Source organism: Podarcis vaucheri (genome assembly GCF_965113315.1).
Source record: "Podarcis vaucheri genome assembly, chromosome: 12".
Lineage (NCBI taxonomy): Eukaryota > Metazoa > Chordata > Lepidosauria > Squamata > Lacertidae > Podarcis > Podarcis vaucheri.
Window position 1 is genome coordinate 29,731,487 of NC_138750.1, and position 21,271 is coordinate 29,752,757.

The 21,271-nt window shown below is 41.4% G+C and overlaps 1 protein-coding gene across 4 annotated transcripts in view; it reads right to left on the minus strand.

Moving 5' to 3' along the window:
* Positions 1-21,271, minus strand: part of DNAH11 (dynein axonemal heavy chain 11) — a 147,605-nt gene that overhangs the window by 34,527 nt on the left and 91,807 nt on the right. For all 4 annotated transcript variants that reach the window (XM_082193867.1, XM_082193866.1, XM_082193868.1 and 1 more), the window contains 9 exons: positions 20,554-20,787; positions 19,127-19,273; positions 15,957-16,070; positions 13,342-13,485; positions 12,757-12,939; positions 11,255-11,356; positions 6,256-6,390; positions 1,860-2,033; positions 1,392-1,627 (listed from right to left, as the gene is read on the minus strand). In XM_082193867.1, the coding sequence (XP_082049993.1) occupies positions 1,392-1,627; positions 1,860-2,033; positions 6,256-6,390; positions 11,255-11,356; positions 12,757-12,939; positions 13,342-13,485; positions 15,957-16,070; positions 19,127-19,273; positions 20,554-20,787 (1,469 nt within the window). The remainder of the gene's footprint in view (positions 1-1,391; positions 1,628-1,859; positions 2,034-6,255; positions 6,391-11,254; positions 11,357-12,756; positions 12,940-13,341; positions 13,486-15,956; positions 16,071-19,126; positions 19,274-20,553; positions 20,788-21,271) is intronic.

A 21,271-nucleotide genomic window follows, 5' to 3' on the forward strand; every position in this document is an offset into this window, starting at 1 on the left:
CACATACCGTATTTTTCGCCCTATAAGATGCACTTTCCCCCCTCCAAAAATGAAGGGGAAATGTGTGTGCGTCCTATGGGGCGAATGCAGGCTCCTTGGCTTCAGCGATAGCAACGCGAAGCCTCCGAAGCCTGCGCTCCGGAGGCTTCGCGTTGCTTCCGCTGAAGCCAGGAGAGTCTGCTCTTTGAGGCTGGCGGTGGGGGGAAGCAGCGCTTCCCCCACCTCATAGAAAAGCCCGTAGGAGCCACGCAGCCTTTAAAGAGTGCACCGCTCTTGGGGGCTTTTCCCCAAGGAGGGAGAAGGGACTGACTGGCCAAGTCCGTCCCTTCTCCCTCTTGTGGGCTTTTGCAGGAGATGGGGGAATTCCCCCACCTCCCACAGAAGCCCGCAGAAGCTGTGCGCTCTTTGAAGGAGCTGTGCGGCTTCTGCTGGCTTTTCTACGAGGGGGGGGAATTCCCCCACCTCGTAGAAAAGCCCGCAGGAGCCGCACACCCTTTAAAGAGCGCGCCGCTCTTGGGGGCTTTTCCCCGAGGAGGGAGAAGGGACTGACTGGCCGTTTCAGTCCCTTCTCCCTCCTGGTCGAAAAGCCCACAGGAGTCGCGTGCGGCTCCTGTGGGCTTTTGCGGGAGGTGGGGGAATTCCGCCACCTCCCGCAAAAGCAGGGAGAAGGTCTTGGAGTAGCGGAAAACTAGGTGTGTCCTATGGGCCGGTGCGTCCTATAGGGCGAAAAATACGGTACCTCTCTATTCCCCTTCCTAGAAGGCATCTTGAATGGATCAAGGGGAGGGGAAGCACTGAGAGACACCCCCCCCAACAATATAATAGTGTTCTACTCTACAGCACAAGAGAGGTCAGCAAACTTTCCCCAAAGCTTCCCATCCTACAAAACCTTACAGTAGGCTAGCGATGATCTGGCTCCTTGCTTTCACTCCCTGCTCAATCTTTGGATTCATACAAAAGTGAAAGTGTCCAGGCTACCTGTTTTTGTTTTGCCCTAGATACACCTGAGGAAGCTTGAACAATTGTATGCTTGTTGGAGGGAGGATCCCAGTGGCCAAATCATAGACCTCCTGTTCCGTAGCACTGGAAACCAGCTACCAGAGAGCATTACCCAATGCCTGCGTTCAAGTTTAACAGCTTGATACATTGCAGTGAAGCACCTGAGATACATTCAGTGAACTAGGAGGGCTCCCTGCAGTGGCAGATTTGATAAGCACAGAGTTAAACAGAAGTGAGAGGAGATCTATTCTGAAGCAGCAATGCCAACTTTAGACTATATAGGTTAAAAACCACCTTGGCTGGAAAAGAAATGTATCATGTTGTCATTTATGCATAAGAAATGTATCATGTTGTCATTTATGCATAGGAGTACCTTTTCAATGCACACATACCCCTTCTGTCCTAGATGTATGATTTTAAGGTCAGCTCCATATTTATTCTTTATCCATTTTATTCCTTGAAGTTGAGGGTCTATGAGAAGTGGCCAGCGCTCGCAGTTTGTAAGAATAGAGGCGTTTTCGGTTGACATTCTGTCACTGGGCAGACCTTCATTATTCCATGCCGCAATTGTTGCATCATCCGTCAACATGGCAATCACGTCTAAGTCTTCACTGACTGGAATGCGAATCTTTGGAGCAAAGAGAAATATAACTTTATAATAAAGTTAGCAAAAGAGCCAACAAGATGGTATTGTGAATAAGGGCAGACAGAATCTATTTGGCAATGGCACATTGGGTAAATAAATTGCATTCAGTTGGAGAAAAGCTGAACTGCATTTTCGTAAAAACAACAACACCATGCTGAAACAGAATCCAGAGACACAAGAGTTCCATACCAAGTTTTGCATTGCAAACACTCACTTCTTGAGATTTCAGAAATGGAAGCCACATGCGTTCCATCAGCTCTTGGCGATAGGGTTTGGTGAAGGATCCAATGTAAGAAACAAAAGCTGCCGTTAATAAAACATCCCCACACACTGTTATTTCTTGCGCTTCAAATGTTTTAATAGATTGGGTCCAGCGAACGTTTTCAGACTGAAAGACAAAATTATAAAATAGCATTGTCGGCCAATTGGTGTCAAAAGGGGATAGAACTTTTTTTATGTATGCTACAACAGCAGCAAGAATACTCATCGCGAAGTATTGGAAGACACAAGATCTACCCACTCTGGAAGAATGGCAGATGAAAGTGATGGACTATATGACATTGGCTGAGATGACAGGCAGAATCCGTGACCAACGAAAGGAGACGGTGGAAGAAGAATGGAGAAAATTTAAAAGCTACCTTAAGGACTATTATAAACTTAATGAATGTTAAAGTGTTGTGGTTTTCAGAGACAAAGGGATACAGTGATATAAGGTCAGAATATAGAGAAGACTAAGATGACAGAGGTTGGAAGTAACAATTGGGAGTTGCTAAAAATTATGGACATTGGGATGCAGAAAGGGGGGGGAAGGGGAAGTCCAAGAAAAGAGGCTTATGAAAATATGGTATGAAACTATACGTGTATGTTTGTCTTTTTAAGTGTTTGTTTGTTATTTAAAAACTTTGTAAAACCAATAAAAATTCTATAAAAAAAAAAATTATAAAATAGCATGGGGAAATCACACAAGTGGTTTGTTTTTTGTCTCAGATTAGAGTTTCTGCCAAAATGTGAAGATCAATTCAGTAGATTTAGGCAGGTTGAGTGCATTTGAGACAAAACACATAAACAGTCCACCAATCAATTAGTAATATGCTCTATGGTAAAGGCCAGGAAAAAGGGTATGCCAAGCAACATGTGATGAATCAATGATATACTGAGACAGCCCCATGGTTGTCAGTGAGGTCCAAGGTCCCAAGCCAGACCATATGGGGCTATCATTGCTGGCCAACCCATTAACAGCGTTTAGCATATATTAAGCAGAGATACGTACAAAAACGCGATCTGTCTAATCATTCCGTACCCATGGCAAAACTTAGGTGCCCATCAAACCTCTTGCTGGGAAGAAACCCCAGTGTTATAACAAGATCTGTGATTTGGCAGAGGGCCTTCGGCTGGTGCCTACTTTGTGTATCTTGTGGCACCAACTGAAGGTCTCCTCTTCCACCAGGTCTTCTCAATTGGTGGTGTGAGTGCTTGCAATGTAGATGTCAGGCACATGGTAACATGGTCATAATGCAACATTTAATAAATGGAGTGGTGATAATGGTTTAAAAATTTTATATTATTCCCTTTTTGTGATCTGCCCTGACACCACTTGTGATGAGGGACAGGATACAAATCCTATAATCAATAAACAAGCAGCTACACATTCACAGGCTCTCAGAGAATGAAGCTGAAATTTCAAAACACAGCTATTAAACTGAACTTCAATATGCAGAAAGTATGCCCAGCAAAGGAGATTACAACAGTTTTTGCTGTTTAAAGTAGCAGCTATTACACTCCACAATTCTATATTATTTCAATATAAAACATTCTTGCTATCTGGTATCTTTTACAGAACCTATTAGTTCCTTTCTTAAATCACTAGCTGAAGTGAACCAAACAAACCCATTAACTTGCAGGAGGGAATTTTGATTTATCCATTCTCTTTCCCTCATTGTCACTGGCTGGTAAGTCATAAACAATAAAGTGCACCTACCTCATTCTACAAACTAGCTTTGAAATCTGAGGATTTACTAAACATAGAATGATTGTCTATTTAAATCTTCAGTAATTTTACTGTACCACCCCAGCATCATAAATCACAAGTGACATTGGCTAACAAGGGTTTAAGAGTTGGAACATGTAGTGTAATAAATTTCCAGACAGTTAAAAATCATTATAATTTTATTCTAATGCATTATAGATTGCCTGTAATATCATCCTGGCCGGGGTGACCCATTTCTAATTTTGAACAGCTGTTCAGCTCGGGAGTTAGTTAATGATTAAATATAAATTGCCTGATTTATTAGTCTGAATGGTTGAGCTTCCAGGTCAATGGCATATAGACAAAATCATCAGTCTTGATGCTTTTCAGAAGTTAACTGTCTCCTGTTTAAGTCAAAAAGAATTTATTCTCTGAGGAAAAGTGTTGATGCTCTCAATTAATTGTTATATTTTCTTTTTCTTTCTTAGCTTACACAAGTACTTTTAAAGTGGAGAGGACTGTCACTGTTTGGTAGTAACAGAAACTTGGAGAATTCTAACACAGTAGCAACTCAAGATATAAGCAAGGCATTGCAGGACCCAATGAAGGATATGCAATTCTTTTTTAAAAAATATTTTACCAACTTATAATGTTGATGCAATGCAATTTCCCCTTCAAAACTACTCTGGAGTAAATGGAATGCAAGCTGCAGGGCACCTCAGCTCTAATTATTTTTAGCAGTGCAATCCTATGCAGGTTTAATCATAAGTAAGACCATAGATTCCAGTGAGACTTACTCCTGTGCATTCTACTGGTTTCCAACAGCTCAATCCTATACATTAGATATGGGGACCTTTGGCCTACCTGGTATTGATGAACCACAACTCCCGTCATCCCCGGCCACTGGTCATGCTTGTTAGGAGTAAGGTAAGTTGTAGTTCATCAAGATCTGGACGTCCAAACACTTCCCACTCTTGCTATGCAGTTTTACCTTGGTTGCTGAACACGATGCATTCTGGGAGTCCAATAGACTCCCAGAACCATTCAAAAACCAAGGCACGGCTTCCGATGGGTTGCAGGAACGACCCACAAACCACTTTTGAAATTCCTTGTGCGCATTCTCTGTGCATGCCTGTCTGTTTTCCCATACACACAAATGGGTTCCCTGGATCCCACTGATTTCACTGGCTTAGTGCCATTATGTTAAAATTATTAAATAAATAATTAAATAATTAAAACAACTATGTGCAAACTAACCATTAAATCATCATCTGTTTTGATATGAGGATGCTTTTCTGCAGATGAAAATAATTAGAAAACTAAACTCCTTATAGAGGGTGTGCTTTTTTGTTAATTAAGTGTATATTCTATACTTATTAGAATAAGATTAATGCCTTTTATGAACATAAGAAACAATGCACTGACTGTAGCCCACTTATCCAAAGGTTAAGTGCATTGTGGGTGGATACAAAATGACTCCATCCTGACCTGAAGATTATTCAGTCTCAGTGCTCATTAACCAAAGGCTGACTATGCTGTCAGAAAGTGTTCACTTTTCTGTACAGATCTAGCGACTTAGTTACAGAGACCTTTCTCTGGGGATATACAACCCACGGAGCAAACATATCGCATATGATGCAAAAACAGCAGCCTAATGTCTAGGGCTGGATAGCCAATTAGGCTAAATACACTGTAGGGGAAGGCACCTGCAACAATATCTCCCCGCCCACCAAAAAATAAATTTCTACAGTATAATTATTCCAGAGTTCTGAAGTGTGCGTACTCATAGAGCTCCTTAAAGGAATAAATAAACAATTATCTTAGCATCTCACTGGGACATATGGAAATGAACTTCTTAAGTATGTCTGGTGGTGGAGCGCATGGTGATTAAGATGAAGTCCCAGTTAAAAAAAATGATGTTAATTTCTAGCCCAGGCAATCTCTAATCTAATCAGCCTAGCTATTGGAGCCTGAACAGACCTAGACTTTTCAGGAACCACCCAGGAGCCATCATCTATGAAATTCCATCTATTGTTCAATAAAAATTAAAATAATTCTCTACATCTTCTATTCAATGAGAGAGAAGGAATGCTATATAAGCTGCTTTTCCCAATAATTTCCCAATAAGTAGCAAACTTTCTCCTAGAGTTCAGATCAAGGAGTCTCACTGCTGCATGTAACTGGGAGGTGAAATCTTTGGTGCACACTTTAGTCATGGATAATAAGGAGCAATGAGGACGATTACTTAAGTAGTAAGATAGATTCTTCTTATGCTCAATGGAAATGTGTTATTATTTCACAGAGTTCAGTCCTGGTACTGAAAACTGGTTCTGGAGCTAAGCTCCAATAAACTCTGCCTCAAATTAATCCTTTCGTGTGCACACTCCTTTCGTGTACACCACTCCAGTAGGTAGGGAAGGAGAGCAAGCAAGATGCTCCCTGCTGGGGCAGCCTCACAATATCCATGTCGCCATATTGGTTAGCATTTTTCCTCTTCCTGTTAGTTTAAAGCGGCTCTCATTTCAGGCATCTAAAACCTGACACTCCAGAAATATTTCATTTCACCAAGACCCTTCTCTTGAATACAGGTTCGCCTGCTTTGAGCAGAACTCCTGAGAATGATATTAATGAATATCCTACTTGCCTCAAGTCCTTTAACAAGCCTGTTAGCCAGCTCTATAGTTTTATTGGTTCGGCTGACGTCTTCTTGACATCTGACTTTTTCTGCTGTTGCTTTTTCAAAGGATGCTGTGAGTTTGCACAGATTGAGATCCAGTTCCTAAAGAGAGAGAGAGTTACTTTTCATTCACTTATTCATCATTCATTCTTCACATACTCCTGTTGGTGAATAATAAAAATACAGTGGTACCTCACGTTAAGAACTTAATTCATTCTGGTGGTCTGTTCTTAACCTGAAACTGTTCTTAACCTGAAGCACCACTTTAGCTAATGGGGCCTCCTGCTGCCGCTGCGCTGCCGCTGCACGATTTCTGTTCTCATCCTGAAGCAAAGTTCTTAACCTGAGGTAATATTTCTGGGTTAGCGGAGTCTGTAACCTGAAGCGTATGTAACCTGAAGTGTATGTAACCCGAGGAACCACTGTAATGGCAATACTTTCATACAGTAACCATCTGAAGCCTCACCAAAATGGCAGGCCACAAGTGTCAAATGTTTTATGCTATTTGCCTCACTACTATTTCCTTCATCTTCTCTCACTCATTTCCATTGGACATCTCATGTCGCATTTATAATTCATGCAAGAATCTCAGTTGCCCATATCATGCCCCCTAGCTGCCATCGTCTCAGCTGCTGATGTCACAACCTTTGATGTTAAGAAAGCTTTAGTCGACATAATAGTCGCTTTGGCGATAGAGAAACAGCTGGATCCACATTCCAAACTCTTTGAGCAATTTATGCAAATATATGAGGACTTTCAAAAGAAATCTTGCTCGTGCAGATCAGCTGAAATGGACAGAACTCCTGAGCTGCTTATCAGATAAAATCCATCTGAAACTGTCAATGATGTTAAGTGGCTTTTGCCAACATGTCTATTAGGGCCTGATAGAAAGTGCAATCCAGAACAGCTGGAGGGCACCAGGCGGTTGAAGGCTGATGTAAAGTCTTCAATGCCAGTATTTTACCTTGGTATTCTGTGTGCCACTATAACCTCAAGAATATGTTGCATTTTGCAATCGTATAAAATCTAGATATAATCTCAGAACCATTGTAATGTATTTTATAGCCATGGACAGGGAGACGACCCAAAGCTAATTCAGGAACCACAGGGGTGGGGGAAACTCAAGAGTTATAAATTTGGGAATGATAAAATTGTAGAGAAGTGAAATAGCCGCAATGCCTGGTTAACCAAATACACAAGTGTGACTAGAATTCATGTGGGTAATGAGGTAGCTGATCCAATTTTGTTTATGGAGGCATTTATGGTAATGATTTGAAGGTTGACCCATTCTGCATGGCAAAATGCCACCAGCTCTTCCGAGAGCTTTTAAATGGAGACTTGAGCAATGTGGAACATTAACTGTGATCCTATGATGTTTAATGGACTATGAACAAGTCTTGAATGTAGCAAGTAGAAAGAAGGCTAATGTGGACACCTGCCCCCCCCCCCCAGCATACTTCTAGTGCCAAGAACTGAATAAAAGACCAACAGGCTCTTTTTTGAGAGGGTGGGGATTGAGTCTGTTTCTATTAAGATGGATCTTATATTTCTCATTGAAGGGAATAATCAGCAAAGTTTGTTTGCTGTTCATTAGATGGGAGTTACAGGCTAACTCCTCCCCATATTTTTCTAGTTGCCTTTGATGGTTTTCCCCCTGCAAAACTTGTGAATCACCATGCCAAATTCAGCTCATCAGCTGTATAGGGCAATTCACCAACAGCTTAATAAACTTCTTGTTCTTTTGTGCCTGCCTCTGTCTTCAAAGTAAGGTGGGATTGTCTTATATTAAGCAGGTCCTAATAGGTGGTGGGCAATGCATGGCTCTGTGGGTTGCAAGTTGTGAGTCTTGGAACTGTTCTTTATGATTCAAGTGCCAGGTTGGATGATGATGGGATAGGGCTTTTTAAAAAACAACAACCATGCAGCCTGTACCTGGGTATGCCAGAATGCAATTCAGGAAGATGAAAATGTAAATGATTACATGCTGGGGCCATTTAACACTTCTGAGCTTTTCATTTCCTACAGTCAATTGACAGTGGGAAAGGGCTGAGTGCAAATGGACTGCCAAAGTTTTATGTGCCTAGGAGGTGAAACTGTTGGAGCCATTTCACCAACAGTTCTCCGCAAGGTGTGGGAATGCTCCAACAGGAAGAAAAGTATCTCCTGAGAAATATTTTGCTCAGTATTAATTGAACCAACGCCACCAAGAAGGAAAGGAGGACTGGAAGAGCCAGAACCTATTCCTTTCTTCAACAATATTAAAACCGAATCCACAACTGAGTCCAAAATTCTTCACTACAAAAAATGTATATTATATGGTAGGGCTTGAGATTCTCCAGCAGTCTGGGGTGTCTGTGAAACTGAAGATTCTCACATAATTTATCAGCAAAACACTTTTCTGTGAAACTGGTCCAGTCCCATGAGTTCACCAAGGTTCCACATAGTAGTGTACTAATATCTAGCAGTGTTGTTATCCATAGTCAAGTGTCCTCTAAGATTTACCTACAGGTACCATTCAACAAAAAAGGGACGCGGGTGGCGCTGTGGGATAAACCACAGAGCCTAGGACTTGCCGATCAGAAGGTCGGCGGTTTGAATCCCCGCGACGGGGTGAGCTCCCGTTGCTCAGTCCCTGCTCCTGCCAACCTAGCAGTTTGAAAGCACGTCAAAGTGCAAGTAGATAAATAGGTACCGCTCCGTCGGGAAGGTAAACGGCGTTTCAGTGCACTGCTCTGGTTATCCAGAAGCGGCTTAGTCATGCTGGCCACATGACCCGGAAGCTGTACACTGGCTCCCTCGGCCAGTGAAGTGAGATGAGCGCCGCAACCCCAGAGTCGGTCACGACTGGACCTAATGGTCAGGGGACCCTTTACCTTTACCTTTACCTTTACCATTCAACAAAAGGTACTTTCCAGTGTTAATGAAAACCTTCCTACCAGATTTAACCTTCATTCTCTCTTCTAAGCATGGCTGGAGATTAGGAATTAATTACGCCTTAACTACCCTTTGAAAACTCTCATTTAATTGTCAGTTTTGTTCCTGGGAGGCTTTAATAAAAGATTTACCCCCTCGGAGGGGGGCGGGACTTTTCATTTTAAACACAGAAGAAATTAATTAAAGGCACAGTAGCTCTAAAATTGTTGAGGACTTTTCTTTAGGAGCATTCCAGCATGGGAGTCTGGGTTAGAATGCTGGCACACTTAGGCACACACTTCTGAATCACTGGTTGCTAATTCAGTGATTAATGTTATATAGTAAAACAAAACAAAAAACCAAAACTTAAGATTTGTGAGAAGGCGGCCTGGTATATAGCAGTTTTACAGTCAGCTTCAAAAAGAAGCCAGTTTGGAAAATCCACACAAACCTTTCTAGATTATTACAGACCAGACTGAAGAGTGAATTTCAAAGCAACTGAAAGCTTTGGTTACAACTGTTGGGTGTCATTTCATTGGTTTTTGAGTTTGAGAAATATGTTTGGGGAAACTGAGGCTACAATCCTGAACACCATTAAAAGGGGATTATGCCCCAATGAACACAGTGAGGCTTACTTCTGCATAAAACGTGGATGTAAGAGCATTCCGAGGGGGTTGTGTTGCCCACCCTACAGTCTGCTCAGAGACCTCTTACATCCATAGGTGAATTGCACTCTAAAATATGCTTTAACAACATTTATTGCCTCTAAATGTGAATAGACAGTCTTTGGATACTAGTGTGCAATGTGGTACTAAATGCAGGGGCTCTCCTCAGTCATTGCGAGGGTACACAGGCCACAGCTTAAACGTTTCTGCACCACATAGATAGAGGCAAAGTTTACATATTAGAGACGTAGAAAGAGTTGTGTAGATTGAAATAAACCTTTTGAATCATGGGAAATATTTTCATGGAAAGATTTAAAAATAATAATATCCGTTTCAACAACATTAATTTTGCTGTTGCATACAGCTGACAAGGATTTAATTTGTCATTTTGAAATATATTTTAGCAGGCATTAAAAATGAAGGGTTGTTAGCACAGTGCCATCCAAATTGATGATGTGTTATTGATTACCAAGTAATAGCTGCAACATTTATTAATCATTACAGAAAATTACTAGGTAAAAAGAATACTTCTGTATGAAAAATTAGAACCATGCTTTCCCAACAGAAAAGCACTGGTTTATGGGACAGGATTCCATTGGAAATCTATAAGATGGGGACGACTACCTGTGACTCTATTTTTCAAAGGCATTAGGTTTGCTGAACGATAGAAAGAATAGTAGGCCAATAAATGGCAAACAGACATAATGCTGAGGGATGCATTGAGAACTGAAGGCCAATGAGAAAATGGATCAAGTATTGATAAAGGATGCTACTTGATAGAAAAGTTACCACCATACAAATGTACAAGGCACAGCATCTAATCTCATTATAAGCACTGGCAGAGAACTCAAATTAAGGAGTGAGGAATGGGCTACATAGTTGAATTTGAAAGTAGCTGAGATCTTTAATTATATTTTGAAAGGGTGGGTAATCAAAATAGCACACAATTTATCTTGCAAGTAATAGGAGGTCATATCCCCCATGGCTAGAATTTGCTTTGAATTAATCTAGTGGAAGACTAGTTTTGTATCTTGCACATTTGCGAAAAGTAATCAATAACAATTTATTTAAATAAATGTATATTATGTTAATAATGTGGCTGAATGGGTTTGGGGGGAAATTCTCTAATTCCATGTTAAAAGATTCAGTGCCCACCCCAAACAAAAAAAGAAGATATATTCAATTGGTTTATGGGGGGAAATGCAATAACGCCCAATATAACTATATCATATATTAGACACCAAAACAATAGCTTCATAACCTGGCAGGGCTAGAAAGCAGTAAAACACCTCATTTTTACAGACAGCCTCTGTGCATTGCCACAAAGAATGCTAGCTTGTTAGATTTGCTACGAAGTAGTGCAAGATTAGGATTGGAGTAAGGCCTACCCCAAGTTTTTTCCTGATGGCTTCCAGCTTTTCAGTAGCTGCTGCAAGTTCAGCATTTGCTTGGGCCAATGCTTGGCGTTTTGGCTCCACATCACAGTATACCTGGGAATTCCAATATTAGAAATTCTTAAAACTATGATAACACAAAAAAGTTTTAACAAGAAGTGATGAAACGGCCATGTTTTTTATTGCAAGGTGATCCACCTTCAGTTGTCTCCACAGTTTATTAGGCAATATTTCAGCCGGAATTGATTGCACGCTCCCTTCTTTTCAAGTTTTCAAGACGCACTTGCAAGTCATAGGAAGAAACATCACAGAATAGATAAATTGGATGCATTAGATAAACATTTAATTAAAAGTAACGTCCTGGAATATGATAGATAATCTAACACTTGTATTTCGGTAACCATTTGCTATCAGATTGCTCTGCATTTGCTATTTGGTGCATCACAATCTTAGCCTCCAATATGAATGGAAGTCTTTTCCTTCCTTTGCTGAAAAGTCTGTTGTCTCCAGGGGAGGCTGGTTTATTAGGACAAACAGAGCATTGGCCCACCAACTTCAACCTGCCCCCCGCCCTTGCCGGACTTCTTATTTACACCCTGCCCAGGAGAATGGCACTGCCTGTTCATTTCCTCTTCCCCCATCTCTGTTTTGCCTTTGTAGAACTAATCAGGGAGGAGGGGGCAGAATGAGTTGGTTTTGCCTGTCATTGGCTGCAATTCTTTACATCATTAGCTCTAGCTCCACCTACTGTTGATCTCCTTCTACCCTACCCATCCCATCCCATCCACTCACCACTGGTTTTCTCTCGTTACATTGCAAGGTGCTTTATGAACCCAACACCCTATCCTTGTGAGGTTTACTTGATGGTGTACATGAAAGGATGGTGGCATGATTTAAAAAAAAAAAATACTGGGTTGTATCCAGACTGTATCAGCTATTCTTTAGCCTCACTAAAACCAAGTTAAGGACATGCTAATCATGCCTGATTTAAGTCTCATTGCTTTCACTGTACCCACACACATATCACAAGGTTGGTTTCTCTATGTTGTGCCATAGTCTGAAAACTTAGCTTTGCCATGCTGTTCTTAACATTCTAATAGAGTGCAAAATACTATCCAGCATTTCCATTGTGCATTTAGAGTGTTCAAAGTGTTTCACATACATTATTTCACTAATGATGGTAACACCCCGATAAGGCATTTTCCAGCGCTTTTGAGGCTGAGAGATGGGGACTTGTGTAAGACCGCCTGGTAAGTTCATGGTGAAGAGAAAGCTTGAACTGAACTTGCTCACATATCTTAGCAGCTAGATCATAACTTAAGAGGGACATCCATTTGATATGTTCTAATAAAAATAAGTTACACAAAGTTTGTACCCTGTGCAACCTTCATCTTGCTATTCTCTGCTGAAAATATTGCTTCTCCAATGAGCGGCCACCAGATACCTAAGCTATTCCCCCAATTTATTTCTCCAATTGCAACAAACACATTCAGTACCTCATAGAATTTCACTATGTTGATAACCCAAGCACAGAGGCCAGCTGCTGCAAATGACTTAGTGCGAACCAGGTTTGGGTTGAATTCCGTGTCTTTCAAGTAATGTTCTTTGACCACTTTTAGACAATTCCCTGGGATGTGCTCCTTGTCATAGTTAATTAAAGCTTGCAAGAATTCATCAACCTGGAAGGCAGTTAATGCACTTAACTTATTATTGTTGAATAACACTTCAAGCCTGCAAGTTGATTTCAAAATACAAAAGGTTAAAACCCAAACAAGCATAGTGACCCCCGTTTTTAAAATAGCAAATAAGTATTGATCTAAAAAGTAAGTCATTTTATGCATATGCACTTGCAAATGATAAGTAGAATCCTAGAAGCATAGAGTTGTAGATGGAAGGGACCACAAGGATCATCTAGTGAACTCATTGCGCAGGAATATTTTGCCCAACATGGGGCTCAAATTCACAACCCTGAGGAAGTTTACTCCTGTGTCTCAATATATACATGAACATTATTATTTAAATTCAGAGTCATATCATCAGGTTGCAATGCAGTTTACAGATGGTGATAATGTTGCAAGAACCTTTCCCATGAAGAGTCTAGCTGCATTCCAGGTTCGGTCTTTTGGTACTTTCCCTTTATTCGCCAGTAGGACCATTACAGCAGCTGTAACGTTGGTCACTGCAATTGGTGGGTTAGGGAAGGCCTTCAGTTCAGAAAGGTTCACCTGAAGAACAGCAACAAAGATGGTGTTGAAAGAAAGCCGAACGCGTGCTGGGAGAACAAAAAGCATTGTGACAACTTGAAGAGATTGGCAAGGGTTAGGATCGCTCTGCCTAAGTATGCTTGTGGAACGCTGCATGCACAGAGGTGTGTGGGTGGCAAGGCTCAACCTGAGGCATTCCAGGGTCAGCCAGGGGCGCCCTTGGATCGGTTGACAGTCAATGTAACTGTAGCCTTATTGGAGTTCACCGATTGGGTCTGCGTTGCTCCCGAACAGGAGGAAGGAAGTCAAATGTCACAGAGGGTTGGTTCAGAGAAAGAGTTCTTTGTTTCTGCTCTCCGGAACAGCAGAAAGGCACTTGCGTGGTCAGTCCACAGCAAGTCCAAAGAAATGAGAAATTTCATGCAGTATATATATCCTCCAGGCACCCTCTCCCCCCTCCCCCAGGAATCCAACCACGTCAGACTATACACGCAGGTTGACATCACATATGTTCCTGCTCCGGTATCCTTAACCATAAAAGGGTATTCCTTCCTGTACTTCTAACCATAAAAGGGTATTCCTTCCTGTACTTCTGACCATAAAAGGATATTCTTGTTCCTACTCTTATCTTGGAGCAAGAGGTCACCAACTCCAAGAACATACTCTGGCGCTGTTCCCAGATTAGGTCTGTGCATCAGGACGTAAGATAAGACCTAGAGTGTCATAGACTCTCCTCCCTGCAAGAGAGGGGAGTGGTTGTGGGCGGGAGCCCGGACTCCGCCCTGGCAGGGGCCTTAGCCCCTGCCCCTCCTTACCTTCTCCTCCCCCTCAGTCCTCGTCGTCCTGCAGCGAGTCACCCACCCTCCACTCCCATTTAGCTCAGGGTCTAGGTGTTTGGCCTTGCTATGGACCTTAGGTTGGTTGCCCCGGTTGTCTGGGGGGCCTGGTAGGAATTTTTCCATTTGGCATTCGGCCTTTTGGTTTTTTCGCCTACCTCGTAGCAATCGTCACAACTTTTGTGGTATTGGTGGGTAGGTTAGGCATTGGATTCATGTGTTGTGCTGTGTCAAGGGCTAGGTGTGGCCATCGCCTATGCTATCTACCGTGGGTTATTCCGTTAAAGGAATCTGGCGGTCGTGTATTCCGTCCGATGCCTGCTTGGTGGGAGGCCATGGCATGACCCTCGGTGACATCAGGGGGTGAGCCTATAGTTGGATGAGCATCAACAGGCTCCACCCACTGTTGAATAAACCCACCACCTATAGTCATCCAATGCCTAAGCCAATACCTTTTCACCGCTGTAATCAATAAAGTTGTGGCCTTTTCTTGCCCATTAACCTTATACCACGTGTCCATGTGTATTTATTTCACTTAGCGGGGTCGGGGCCCTCGATCCACAACCCTATTCCACTGGGACAGCCAAGGTCATCCTTGCCGTGACTGATAAAGGAGAGAGCTGTGTTCTTGTGATGCATTTGCTCAACGGCTCAAGTTTATGCATTTTAGAAATGCTAAGAAGAAAAGGGGGGGGGTTCTGAGTCAGTTTTAAACTGACTACACAGAAACCCATTCCTTCACAACTACTGAGGAAAGCTAGAGAGGGGATAAAAGACAGAAGCTCCACCTTCACCTTGCACCCTAGCTGGTAGAGTTTTGGAGATGGCAGATTGCCCACCAGTTAACTCCTGTCCCAATCCCACTTATGATTGTTCCGTAACTTGGCTACCTGTGATCCCCTTCCTCTACTAGAGCTGAAGATGTCTATAAGTAGAGAACAAATGAAAACTGTAAGAATATAACGGGTGTTATTGTATCAGAGCAAAAGATCACACAGTACAACACTCTGCACCCAATATATAGTCACAACTGGGATGTCACTGTTTCCATGGTTGCATAAGAGATACTGTCTAAGTTCTAATGGGGAAAATATTAATTGGTTTGGATATTTTTGTGTTATTAATTATACTGCTCTGTGTTTAACTAGGATAAGCGTATCACATTTTATCACACAGTGGAGCTAGAAGCTTGTTTGTTTCACGCAAGTAGATGCAATTTCAAATGGAATCTGATGCAAAAACTCATCGCTAGAATGGGTTCATGAAGGCTTTCAACTTTCATTAAAACTATCAAATTGATACACGGCATTGTCACAAAAGGTACATTCCAAAACACAGAAGTGTTGAAAAGATTACCCAGGGCAAATTAGTGTGCTTGGAGCGCTGGTAAAATGCAACATATCCAAACTGAAGAAATGCTGTTTGGATGCCATGAAATAATTTAATATAGCTTGGCATTCATTACATGAAAAATGGAATAATCTGGAAAGACCGACAAAGAGAAAAAGACTCCATGAGAGCATGAAAACTACGCTAGTAATCATCCCAAACTACATTCTTGGAAAAGCGAGCAGGCTGTATTTGGGGTGGTGGGGGATGGGAACTTGCAGTCAACACATCACATGGCAGACAACCATACCACAGTTTGCTATTTACCTTATTAAGCGTATTTAAAGCTGCAGTAGCAGCCACCAGGGCAGGTTCTGCTTTCACCAGGTCATCCTCACACTCTTTCTGTTTCCGAGATACTTCTGCTTGGATGGCAACAACCTATTTGAACACACACTCTTAAGTTTTGATTAAGGCAGCAATCATGGAATTAATTACTTCAAAGTAGGCTTCAATTAAATCAATTGAGACTTAATTCTGAGCAAACACGGTTAGGAATAGAATGTAGGGAAGGCAGTGAGTACCTGACATTGCAGTATTGCTAAAGCCATTATTAAAACTAATGTATTTATCATGTTCTGTACATGATAAACCACTATTATTTCAACAAGTTAAAAAAAAAGGGATGACCAGTGTTTATTACAATATGTAGCATTAAAATGTTTCTGGATCTCTGTAGTTGAAAGATACATCTGTTGCCCAATGCCCTCTTAATTTGAATAAATTATATTGTTTAATCTTTGTAGACAAATTTAAGCCTTTTAAGGCAGTTTTAATTAATATAAATAATAAAATAATAAAATAATAATAATAATAATAATAATAATAATAATAATAATATCATTTATACCCTGTCCATCTGGCTGGTTTCCCAAGCCACTCTGGGCGGTTTACAGCATATAAAAATTTGTAAAAACGGAAGACATTAAAAATTGCCCCAAACAGGACTGCCTTCAGATGTCTTCTAAAAGTCAGATAGTTGTTTATTTCCTTGACATCTGATGGGAGGGTGTTCTACAGGGCGGGTGCTACCACCAACAAGGTTTTAAATTTATTATAATCAGTGATATGTTGATCATTCATTTTGAACGTGTTTTTGGCAAGCAGTTAAGAAAATATATGATGAGATTATTTTGAGGGTCACAAAAAGTAAGTCTTATTCTTTAAAGTGTTGACAGGATGTTATCTCCTGAAAATCACACTATGTGCTGAAGCTTATTGCTTCAAAAAGTGTGTTTTGAAACACGTCAACAGCATCCCCCAGTCCTAACACCATCAGAACAATACCGAATAACAGCAATCAGAGGCTCAGCAAGGGAGGGAACCCTAGTACCTCGGGTTACATATGCTTCAGGTTACAGACTCCGCTAACCCAAAAATAGTGCTTCAGGTTAAGAAATTTGCTTCAGGATGAGAACAGAAATCGTGCTCCGGCGGTGCAGCAGCAGCAGGAGGCCCCATTAGCTAAAGTGGTGCTTCAGGTTAAGAACAGTTTCAGATTAAGTACAGACCTCCGGAACGAATTAAGTACTTAACCCGAGGTACCACTGTACAGAAAACAGCGCTCAGGTTGTTGGTGAGTGCTAGGCACTTTGGTTCTATCCTGTCAGTTTTACACAACCTGCAGTGACTGCAAGTTTGTATTCTGAGGTCAATTCAAGGCGCCGGTGTTGACCTTTAAAGCAGGAGTAGCTAATCTACAACTGGTGGGTCAAATCTGACCTGCCAAGTCACAAATTGTGGACCACCTGCTTGGTCTGTACAGTGATCCCTAGATAGCAGATATGCTCTCTAAAGAGTAGCCAGAGGGGATATTTGATCTTAGTGCTAAATTCCACAGCACTGTGATAAAAGATAAAGCCCCCTGCCTGCTCTTTTGAGAGGAATAGGCAGCATTTTTCCCACACCTCATCCCTGGAATGGGTGGAAACTCTGCCTTTTACATTTTTCAGTTGCTAGAGCTGGGGTGTGGAGGGCTTTAAATGCTGGATTTGTGGGTGCAGGAGCTGCAGGTGTGCTTGGGAGAGTATGTATGAGTGGGGCTCTGAACATCATAAGAACAGGGTCAGTCCAAAGACCTAAAATGGTGTTCAGAGGCATACTGTGGTCACTGATGGTGTTCATCTCTACATCTTGTAGTAATTTAACTATGTACCATGTGAAGAAGCATTTCCTTAAGTCTAACCCAGTGATGGCCAAACTTGGCACTCCAGCTACTTGGGGACTACAACTCCCATCATCCCTAGCGAACAGGACCAGCAGTCAGGGATGATGGGGATTGTAGTCCCAAAACAGCTGGAGGGCCAAGTTTGGCCATCACTGGGTTAGACTCTAACTTGAATCTTTCAACACTCAGCTTCATTGGATGACCCCATGTGCTAGTATCATGAGACCCTACTCATGCAGTAAGGCTTCACGGCAGCTCCCAGCCGCTGCCAAGCTATTCCTGATGGCTGGGGGATACATCAGCAGGGTGTGGGATGTGGCACAGGGCCTGTAGCAGGAGAGTTCAAAGGAAATACGGGGAATGAGTGGAAATGGCTTTTGGCTCATATTTCCTAAGTTGTTCTGGTTTACAAATCATTAGGTTGGGAAATAGCAAGATGTGACACTTTCTTTTTTTAATCATACTGTATGTATCTAGTCTTATGTAACAGAACTAAAAAAGTACAGTGGTACCTCGGGTTACATACGCTTCAGGTTACAGACTCCGCTAATCCAGAAATAGTGCTTCAGTTTAAGTACTTCGCTTCAGGATAAGAACAGAAATCGTGTTCCGGCGGCGTGGTGGCAGCAGGAGGCCCCATTAGCTAAAGTGGTGCTTCAGGTTAAGAACAGTTTCAGGTTAAGAATGGACCTCCGGAACGAATTAAGTACTTAAGCTGAGGTACCACTGTATATTGGTTAATGAAGCCAAATATAAGTAATGTTAATGTGAAACTTGAGTTCAGTATGCAGAAGGACACGGAATCTGGACAGTTAATGCTGAACCCTAGAAAGTACATCACAGAATGCAAAATTTGGAAGTGAAACTGCAGGTCAGTGAAATGGACTTCAAGAACAATTGAGCTGTTCAATTGAACTAAAAAAAAAAAAAAAAGCCTTTAAAAACCTGAAGTGCTCAGAGATGACTCTCTGACCTTTACTGTATTACATACAGGCCTGATTCCCAAGATCCCCATCCATTATATGCTTGAATGAGTTCAGTGCTTATTGTTCTTTCATATCATTAAAAGAGCTAAAAGGTTGGAAAAATGCATAATGTAAAGAAAGGTCAAGTGGTAATCATGGTGTGAAATGTTGAAACATGTGTAAGTATAATAATTCTTTAGATTTTATGCTCCCTGGAGAGGTAGGTGTTCAAAATTGTTCACCTACAAAGGTTTATTATGTACTAAATATAGCTCAACAACACTAAATTGTGGAATTGCACTGACCTTTTGCTCCTCTGCATCAGCGATGGCCTTTTCCTTGCTCACTTTCTCAGTCTGAAGCCCTATCTTGGTAATCAAAGCTTCAGCATCTTGATTTCTCAGTTGCAGCTCTGCCTCTTGAGAGGCAAGTCTGTGTTTTAAGTCCTCCACCTAAGGAACAGCAAAGGTATTAGTTTGGAACAGGTGTTTCTGGAAACTGTGTTTAGTAGAGACAGCTTTCTGAAAAGGTGGGTTCTCAACAGCTGGATATCAATGAGAGCGTTTTTGTGACTATTAACTGCAACAAGACCCCAAGTAATGATTTGATCTGCCTTAATTGCTTAATAAGTGAACACTGTGGGGCACACTTTTTTCTTCCCTTCCCTTTATCCGTTAAAGAAATGCATACTTGCCTATCTTCAAGCAGTTAAATGAAAGCACACAGAGCTCCCACTTTTAAACGACAGAATGAACATCTAAACCAGGTTTACTATGATATTATTGGTATGTTTCATACACTCATAATCACCGGACTGAGACTGTGTATTAATTGAAGTATTGATTGCTAGTATTACACTCTACTAAAAGGGAAAGTTACCTGTACAAAGCTGAGCAATTTATCATTTCCCATGGAGAACAGGTCTAATAAAGAACATGAGTTATGATAACTAAATAAAAACCCCATGTTCAGAGGTGGTGTATCACTGGATATCAGTTTCTTAGGGAACAGACTATAGGAGAAAGCTCTTGCCCTCAAGACCTGGTTTATGGGTTTCCCAGAAGCATCAGCCTGGCCTCTTCTGGAAGCAGAGAAGATGATGGAGTAGAATATTAAATGGGCCCTTGCTCAGATATCCAACTGGAGTGATACCTGGAATGAGACCTACTTTCATGATAAGCCATGGATGTATTAGCTGCCTCTGGGACAAACCTGGAACTCTGAAGTGAAGGGTGGTCAGTCATGCTGCCCCAGGCTCCTTTAGCTGTACAGTGGTACTTTGGTACTCAAACAACTTGGCTCCCGAACAAATTGGCTCCTGAAGGCCACAAACCTGGAAGTAAGTGTTCCAGTTTGCGAACGTTTTTTGAAAGCCAGATGTCTGACACGGCTTCTGCGGCTTCTGATTGAGTGCAGAAAGCTCCTGCAGCCAGTCGGAAGCTGCGCCTTGGTTTTCTAACCGTTTCAGGAGTCAAACGGACTTCTGGAACGGATCAAGTTTGAGAACCAAGGCACCACTGTATATGAATAATTATATAGATCTACACCAAGCTCTTGGACTTACATATTATTATTATTGTTCCTCTTAATTTCAGTTCCTCAACTGTCCATGAGGCACCCTGGAGCAATTTACTATATAAAGCAATTTGCAATTATATAAGCTAGCAGCTGCTATGAATTGTGATTAATTACTGCTACTGTTTATTACTACTACTACTACTACTATTACTACCTGAGAAGCTGTTGTTTTCAGCTTCTGAATGCCATTCACAAGGTGTTCCTTGTGCTGGGACATTTTCTGGATTTTCTTCTCCAGGAGGTTCTTATAAAGCATGATTTGTTCCAGAAAGCTTTTGGGAGTTGTATAGTTGTATCTCCTCTCATTCAGCCGAAACTTTGCGCTCATCTCATTTACACTGGTGTGGGCATAGGCCATGAAACGGCAAATAGAGTCATGAAACTGTGGCTGAAAACATAAAAGGGCATGAAAGGGCATTTAAATTTCAAGTGTTAAAAATTCAGCTAACGAAATATATAGCCAACTGTAGCAAAAACTACTGATTCTAAGACAAGTATGCACAAACATATGAATTTTAACATTTAAAAGTACCTAGACATTTATAAAACATTATTTTTCATTATATGTATATTGTATTGTATATTGTATATTGTATAATTTATGTACAGTATGTCTCTACATGTGTGAGACACCCCCCCCACACACCCCTTAAAATGCTGCACTATCAATGTAAGCAATTTCCATTTCGTCCTTAGTGACTTCTACCATACTTAACTTTCTAATTTGTGGAATCACATCTCCCTCATTTTAATGATTATTTATTGCATTCAATACAAGATGTACCCAGTTCAATTAATCAGGGGAAACTTAAAAATCAATTAATATGAATTAAATGAGCTACTGCAACTCTTAGAAAAGTCACACATAATTT